General features: G+C 37.4%; 1 protein-coding gene across 1 annotated transcript; it reads left to right on the top strand.

Moving 5' to 3' along the window:
- The first annotated feature begins 426 nt into the window (after positions 1-426).
- LOC101899767 (golgin subfamily A member 6-like protein 7) lies at positions 427-4,096 on the top strand. Its single transcript, XM_005190347.3, has 8 exons — positions 427-540; positions 632-1,101; positions 2,342-2,527; positions 2,583-3,088; positions 3,148-3,400; positions 3,467-3,553; positions 3,622-3,784; positions 3,857-4,096. The coding sequence occupies exons 1-8, from the start codon at positions 474-476 to the stop codon at positions 3,985-3,987; spliced, it is 1,863 nt and encodes a 620-aa protein (XP_005190404.1). The 5' UTR covers positions 427-473; the 3' UTR covers positions 3,988-4,096.
- Positions 4,097-9,038: the final 4,942 nt, after the last annotated feature.

Below are 9,038 nucleotides of genomic sequence, written 5' to 3'. Positions count from 1 at the left end.
ATCTTCGAACTCGACCTGCCTGCAGACAAAAGAAAGATCTGTGCAAAATTTATCTATCTTTATTCGTTTTGACTCTAGTATGATTACAACAGATGGACGGACAGGGCTAAATCATCTTATACTCTGTTATGTGTAAAATAATTATTTTGATGAGTTACACATTTTCCAGTAAAAACATCAACATCTCATATTTAGTGAGGGTGTACCCGTTGTAATTCAGGATCATTCTCACCGCCGGTAGGCCACCGTGTAATATTATTCTCTTCCTACCAGCGATGAAACTAAAAACAACCACCCAATGCCATTTCGTTTTGTTTGACGTCGTTATACCATTTGTTTATAGCAACCGTTGTCTTGGACTTTGTGAAATATTTGGCAACTGGAGAATCAATGAAAGTAGCCTAAAATGCACAAATTCACAGGAAACTTTTACAAAAAGTGTAGCTTAACTGACGTATAATTATCGCATAGAAATGGAAACTGAAAAAGTAGATATCAATCAGAAGATTGCAGAAATTAAGAAACGCATTTTACTAGCAGGTATGCATTTACAGGAAAACTCCCAAAAAACGTCCTTGACAAGATAATATTTTCTTATTTCTTTTTATGATCTCCATTTTGGTCCTTACAGAAGGTCAAAAGACCGCCAATCTGGCTGAATGGCAAAAACAAAATCGCATCAATTGTGACACCATCTCAACGCTCAAAAAGGAAATCAAAGAATTAACTGTGAAATGTGGTCGTCTACGCAATCCATTGCAACGTTCCGTTATTATGAAAGAAACCGCCGCAACCAATGCGGTTGCGGTGCCCGGGGAAAAGGTGAGGAAAACTAGTTCAGCGCTGCCCACAATTGTTGTGGGCAAAGTGAGCTATCCAATTGGTGCGCGAAATGTTGACGATGCCATTTTCTTGACGGACTTGAAAATCACCGAGAATCGCAAACAATTGGATTTGTTGAGACATCGTTTCAAGTGTCGCAAACAACACTTTGCCAAATTGATGGAACAGTATCGTGAGCTGGTGGCCAACAAGGAGGCGCAGGAACAGAATTTGGGGGAGAAGCCACCGGAGACACTGGAGGAGGACAACAATCGGAAGGTGGGTAAGAAAGGGAATTGTAATTTAAATTTTCTTAAAGCACAGAGAATTATATCGAGGTGGTTGGTACCGTATGGATGTTAGTTGAATAGGACTTATACCTTATCACATTTGTAGTTTGTTTTGTCTCTTATCCATGTACTTGTGATTTTGTTGAGCCTTCTCCACAAAGTTTAGATAACATTTGAATATTTTCCAAGAGGTTTGGATGTGCTACGAGCACATATAAATTTTATATATTTCTCATACTCTTTTTATATTCTCCACCATAGAAGGGAGGGTATATTAAGTTTGTCATTCGGTTTGTATATAGTATATATTTTCTTAATCAGCATAAAATTCTATATCCGTCCGTCTGTTGTAATCACGCACGAATTGAGATAGAAGGCTAAAATTTTGCACACATGTTTATTTTTCCAATAGGCAGGTTAAGTTCGTAAAAGGGCCATGTAGGTCCACATTTTCATATAGCCACCATATAACGCTACCTGCCTATATTCGGTATTTTGATGATTTAAGCGACATTATTCACCAGAATTGTTTCAAATTTGGTATTTGAAGTTCGTAATGGATACTACAGCCTATGACATAAAATTTTCTGTGCAGGTCTACGTCTTGGTATAGGCCCCATATAACGGTACCTCCCAATATTCGGTATTTTGATGATTTTAGCGTCATTTTTCACCGTAGTAGTTTCAAATTACGTATTTAGAGTTCGTAATGGGAACTACAGTCTGTGACATAAAATTGTCTATGCTGGTCCAGGTACTCGCACAGCTCCGATATAACGGCACCTCCCTATGTACGATATTTTGATGATTTTAGCTACACTATTCACCGTTTATTTCAAGTTTCGAATTTGAATATGTTAATGGCTTATGGCAAACAATGCCTATGTAGGTCCACGTCGAATAGACACCAATATAACAGCTATATTCAGTATTTTTAAAATTTTAACATAATTTTTTAAAGATTTTATTTTTTTTTTTAAATTTCCAAATTCGTTCCAAATGGTGGAGGGTATTCAAAGTTCGGCCCGGCCGAACTTACTGCTTTTTAACTTTATATTTACTGAGACTAGGTAGGGTCTAAACTTAATACACGTGCGGAATATAATACAAGATTTTAAAATGTTATTAAGATAATCATTAGACTTTAATGACCTGCTTTAATAGGTTTTAAGTCTTATCCATATCTGTGAGTTCTCTAAATAAACATTATCTCCTTTTCCACACCACAGTTAGTTTGTCAATTGGAAAATCAAATCCATCGCACCAATGTTCAGTGGATGGAGGCAGAACATATTCGCAAAAAATATCGCTCCATTGAGGCCTCCTTAATGAATGATGCTGAACGCTTTGAAAAAAGTCTGAGAGAATTGGAAGTGGCTTTGAGTGAACAGCAACAGGAAATCAATCGGTTACAGGTAATATACAGATAATGGAAAATCTACACCAAATTATTTCCAAAATGCTTCCCAGGAAATTCACAACGAAGCCATAGAAATGCGTGACTCAGCCAAGGTCATACTGCAACGACAGGAGCATCAGGCGAATATCTCACAGAAGACACGCGAGCGGCAAGCTATGGAGTTTCGCAAATTGGTAGAGCAACGAAAAATGGAATTAGAACGTATCGGAAGAAAACTCTTCTTTGAGGGTAAGACGCTACATCATCAGGACAGCATTGGCTCTAGTTCCGGTGAACCACATACCGGGAAACCCGAAGCAGAGGAGGATGAGAATTCTCAGCTTAAGAATGTAACCGGTGGTATGGAGGAATTATTTAAAAATCTAATGGAAGTCTCTGGAGCTACATCACCTCATGAGGTGTTTGAGCGATTCTCATCGCAGAAGGAATCAGCTCTGCGCTTGAATTACTTGAGGGCAGCTGCTGAAGCGGAGAAGAACAGTTTGGAACAGTTGAGAGAAAATTTAACCAAAGAATTGGAATCCTCCAAATTCTCTGATGTCAAAGAAAAGGAAGTGTATGTGGGGGTGGAAATTAGAAAAAAATCATATTTCATTTTATATTCCTTGTTTTTAGGAACCAAGAAGTAATAGAACACATAAAAAGTCAGATAGCCGACTATGAAATTGAGCGTGAAAAGAATTTGGAATCGGCCGAAAAAACAATGGATGTTCTGAAATTTATCAAAGATCGTTTGTGTGAAATGATTTACAAACTGCAGGAGGTAAATGAAACCAAAGTGGAATTAAAGGATAAAGATGTCAGCATTCAAGTTCAAGAGTTGCCAGATTTTTTGGTACACAAGGCAGAGGATAGAGACTTGATACAGGTTATTTTTAGCAATTAAAACTAACAGAAAAATTTAACATTTATTGGCAAAATTTGTCTTTTTCAGATTTTGAAATATAAATTGGAAAAATGCCAGGAATTAAATAAATTGCCAGAGGAAATATCTGGCGACAAACTGGATTTGGACATAAGTGTAAGTAAAACCGAAGCCATGTTTCTATTTCTCTTTTCTACTGATCCATTTCTATGCACTTTTTTCAGGAGGAAGAATTCATGATGGCCTTGCAACCGCCCAAAAGTCCATCGGCCCATGAAAATGAGAAACCGGCTGCCATGCCCATGTGTTATTACAATTTGTTGGCCGGTAGAAATCAAAGGGCTACAGGAACTCTGTCATCATCTCCCGAACAGGCACCAGCTGCCGGTAAATATAAAATGATTAATATGCTCCACATTTTCAATAAATTTTTATTTATTATTTTTGTTTACTTTCCAGCTGCCGCCGGAAATGAGGAAGAAAGTGAGGTCCCATCCCGTAATTTCCTAAAACGACAATCGGTATTGATTGTCGATTCTAAGTCAAGGCGTAAACCATTCAGAGCTGCGCCAGCAGCAAGAAGGAAGTAAAACAAGATAATGTGGGTTCTAAGCTCTTAACATTGAATTTAAAGAAGGATTGTTACTGACGATCCCATAGCATATAATAATATTTCACATCTTATATATTTAAAAAAAGAACACCAATAAAATTAATTAAATACATTTTGAGCAAAAAGGCGTATTGCTAGCAGGGAGTTTATTTTACACAACAAAAGTATTTTTTATGCGACCCATACATATATGGGAGATATATCCAAATACGAACCGATCTTTATAAAATTTAGCAAAGGTATTTCTTAGCTGTAGTTGATATATTTTCCCAAATATCGTTGTTATAGAGTGCATATTACGACTGCGAAGGACAAAAACAAATCGGATGATCTTTATATATGGGAGCTATAGTTATATCTGAACCGATTTCGATCAAATTTGGCATACTTATTTCCAAGCCTAATTTGGCCAAAATTCCATACTATTTGGGCTAATATTACACATTTGGTACACAATAAAAAGCAAATCGGATGAAGATATATATAGGTTAGTTCTTGGGTCAAACAAATGATTTGTGAAAAATTTCTTCTGCATCGGACAATAAATGCGATCTGTACTTTGTTTACAAAAATCCATGAACCGAGGGACAGACGGCCGAAAAATGGTTCGTGAGCTGAACATATCGCAATATTCCATTCGGCAAATATTGAAAAATGAGCTCGGAGTAAAGCCATTGAAACTCCAAGAAGTGCAAGAACTTACACCGCAAACAGAAAGATAATAGACTCAAAAGAGCTAAAGAAGAAAGTTGTGAACTGCCAAATTTGATTTTCTCCGATAAGAAAACATTCAGCAGTTTGTAAATAAACGAAATTATCGTGTTTAGTTGCCAAAGAAAATGAAAATGTGCACCTTCCGTTGACCACCAGAACTTAAGTGCCGGCCAATGTGATGATGTGGACCGCCAAAACAGCCGAGGTCGCTCTCCGCTCATATTAATCGACTGTGGCATCAGAAACATTTTGTACGCAGAACTTGGACATTTCAGCAGGACTGAGGTTCTTCGCTTATTTCCAGCGCACAATGGCCACCAAAATCTCCGGCTACAAATCCATTGGACTATTGTGTCTGGAGTATTTTGGAAAGCAAGGTTGGCACTAAAAAATACCAATCACCTTATGAAAGCGCTTCGCCGGAAATGGGCCGAAATACCGCAGAGCAACCTTCGGGCAGCGTGTGACGGTTTCACTGGCCGTTTGAAGGCCATAATTCGTGCCAAAGGTGACCAATTCGAACAAATCTAAATTTATTCTAAAATTTGATGCTATTTCCGACATTTTTTGCTTTCATTTAATAAAATTAAAAAAAAATGTAAAAATATGGCGTTTGACTTTGTTGCAGTTTTTTTATTTCACCCTGTATATTGCGGGCATCTTTGTAAACTGCAGGCCCAGCCCTTTTCAGCCTGGCCATACCTTGTGAAAATTTTCGTGATTGTCGGACTATGATTTCAATCTGTATAGAAATCCCCAACCTGCATTGTAAGGTGAAAAAATATAACAAAATGTATACTTCAATGTTATAAGTCAAATTGAAAATCGCATGCGATAAAAAATATGAAAAAATAAGAAAATGTCACAAACTACTACAAAATCTATATAAACATCAACATTTAACATTTTTTTAGATTTAATACTATTATGCCAAGAGGGCATTCTAAATTGACAAAATTTGTCAATGTAGGTCCAGCCATCCTTTGTATATACACATTGTATATATTTTGCTATATATATTCGATATATTTACTATCGGCATCTACGTAACGGTCAAAATTCGTCTATTTGTGCTTTCGCCGGGATTAAAAATATTCGCGGTTTAATTTGACTTTTATTTAACACAAATTTTATGGTCTATTTCACCCATGTTATGGTGTATATTACCCTATCAAAATTGGAAGGCTCCTGCCCAGCTCTAAGCTCTAGCCTAATGCTAACTTCCGCGTCGATTGGTCTATAATTGCTACCTGTAGAGCAACTACAAAATCAGGAAGTTTTTAAATATTATGGGATCATCATCATTCAGAAGCATGAGGCTTCTATTCTAAACCCTGGCCACACCTCCATGCTAAATTTTGTGAGGAGCGGGCTATAATTGCGACTTGTAGAGGGATTACAAATTAACAAGGACAGACGGACGTCCGATGTTACATAATTATTAGTCCAATCAAACTTATAATACTCCCAACACATAGTGTTGTTGGGTATAAAATGGTATCGAATAGTTTCACTTTTGAGTATTTAAACTGGTTCAAACAATATTTTACGACCGTTTTTTATACCCTACACCACATAGTGGTAAGGGTATTATGTCTTTGTGCATTTGTTTGTAACATGGAGAAGGAAACGAGATAGACCCATAGTTACTTTTGAGAACCTTCAAAGAATCACTTTCTGAGTCGATTTATGCATGTCAGTCCGTCTGTCCGTCCGTCCGTCTGTCCATGTATTCTTGTGAACAAAATGCAGGTCGCATTTATTATCCGATTGAGATTAAATTTTCCAAACAATATTTTTTTGGCCCAAGGACGAACCCTATTGAAATTGGTGAGAATCGAATCAAATTTAGATATAGCTCCCATATATATCTTCATCCGATTTCGGGTTAAATGTGCACCAAATGTCCACTATCAGTCCAAATTACCTGAATTTTGGCACACTCAACCGAGTTCGGCATAGAAGCAAGTATATCAAATTTGGAGAAAATCGGTTCAGATATAGCTATAGCTCCCATATATATCTTTCATCCGATTTGATCTTTAAGTCCCTCACATTCCTACTATGCACTCCACAACCGTGATATTTGGTACCAGGTATTAGATGGAGCACAGAAGTAGCTGTTTTAAATTTTATCGAAATCGGTTCAGATTTGGATATAGCTCCCATATATATCTTCATCCGATTTCGGGTTAATTGACCACCAAATGGCCAATATCAGTCCAAATAGACTGAATTTTAGTACATCGGACCAAATTCAGCCTAGAAGCAAGTATATCAAATTTAGTGAAAATCGGTTCAGATATAGATATAGCAACCACATATATGTTTCATCCGATTTAGTGTTTTAGTCCCATACATTCGTAATATTCACTCCACAACCGTGATATTTGGTACCAGGTATTAGATGGAGCACAGGAATAGCTGTTTTAAATTTTATCGAAATCGGTTCAGATTTGGATATAGCTCCCATATATATCTTCATCCGATTTCGGGTTAAATGTGCACTAAATGGTCAATATCAGCCCAAATCACCTGCATTTTCGTACATAAGACCGAATTCAGTCTAGAAGCTAATACGTAAAATTTGGAGAAACCCGATTCAGAGATAGCTATAGTTCGTAAAATGCACGATAGAATTAGATAGATTTTGATTTTGTACCAAATATCTCATAGAGCTCTGAAATGCCCTGTATAAACCTTTTTACGAGGGCTCTACTAAATATGCATAGTGGTGTAGGGTATCATATAGTCGGCCCGCCCGACTTTTGAGCTTTCCTTACTGGTTTAAGAGGTAACCTTTACATAATGGCATAATCTCTAACTAATTATCTGCTGTCTGAGCGGACTTCTTCCTATTTCCCATCAACCTGAATACCACTGTGTCAGACACTACTAGCCCATCATTATAGAGTCGATCTCTGCAAACCGAGTAACACGGTGGCTCCGCTTCATTGTATGAGCTTTGGAGTGTTATCCCAAACGAGTTTGTAACGTGGTCTTTCCCTTGGCTGAGGTTATCCCAACTGTACCCAGGGTCTCCTTGATTTTTTCCTTTCCTGGGGCCTTAAATCGGATGTTTTATTGACTTAAACTCTAAATTTAGATTGTAATTTAGAGTTTAAGTCAATAAAACATTCGATTTAAGGCCTCAGGAAAGGGAAATATCAAGTGTACTACAATCTACGCTGTTTGACAAAATGAATGTGGACTTCAGAGGTGCTCGGCAATTTGAAGTAGAGTTGTTCAGTTAATGTTCGGGAATTTAACGTTTATGATGTCTCGTTGCCTTTGTTAATGACTCGTTACTCGTTCGGCAGCTTATTGCGGATATGATCAGGAGTCGACGTCTAGGCCTTTGCAAATGGATCGTGGCTCATTTGGGCTTTGCATCTCATTGTGGGAATGTTTGGTCATATATACACATTTTGGATCGTCCGCAATGGCTAGGAAACTATTCAAGATATTGCTACGGCTTATGACTACCTCTGCTACCAATGTTTGAGCTATGATATAGAACAATGAGCTGAAGCTCATGTGGAACAGTTAGTCGAAGCTAAGGCTTCCTGTTATTGAATTGGTCACTCGCGGTCGGCACAACATATTTGTCTTGTGTAGTCGACTTGTTGACTTGCTTGCAACCAATATACCGGTCCAAAGCAGCATAAATCAGAACAAAAAGCTTTTTAATGAAAAAATAATTACTCTTAATAAAAATCAATGAAAACAGAGACAAGAATTTTAATTAAAATCGATATACATTTCGCTTTATAAAAATGTCAAAAATGCCAATTCGCCTGAAGATGATAAAGATGATGCCGACGCTGATGCGGATGATAACTCAGCTGGTGTTTGCATGACTGGCGATTTCGCATTTTCTTTCCACATACATACGTTTTCATTTAAAAATCCTTTTAATTCTTCATTTTTAGTATTTCATGCATCCAGATCTTTCTTTGTTTTTTTTTCCCACACTTCCTTTTAAGCTCGCACACAAAGAAAGACGAGAACACAAAAAACTAGCATCAGATTTCTGATTGAGTTCGTCATATGCGTCTGAGAAAGAAGGGATTGACCGAAAAAATATAACAAGCAAACAGATTGCAGTTCTTTTTCATTTGCTCATTCATGTCTTATTAATTAAAAAAGGAATACTGACCACATACATACAAACACAAATAGCCGATGCCGCCGCCGCCACCACCAGCAGCAGCAATAACAACAACAATACATCGCAGAGAGACCTATAAACACAGTCAAGTATACCCTTGCCAATGGTTTCAGACGGGATCATATACATATACCGCAGCATCA

Source organism: Musca domestica, unplaced genomic scaffold, assembly GCF_030504385.1.
Source record: "Musca domestica strain aabys unplaced genomic scaffold, Musca_domestica.polishedcontigs.V.1.1 48, whole genome shotgun sequence".
Classification (NCBI taxonomy): Eukaryota; Metazoa; Arthropoda; class Insecta; order Diptera; family Muscidae; genus Musca; species Musca domestica.
This window is presented reverse-complemented; position numbering and strand designations above follow the sequence as displayed.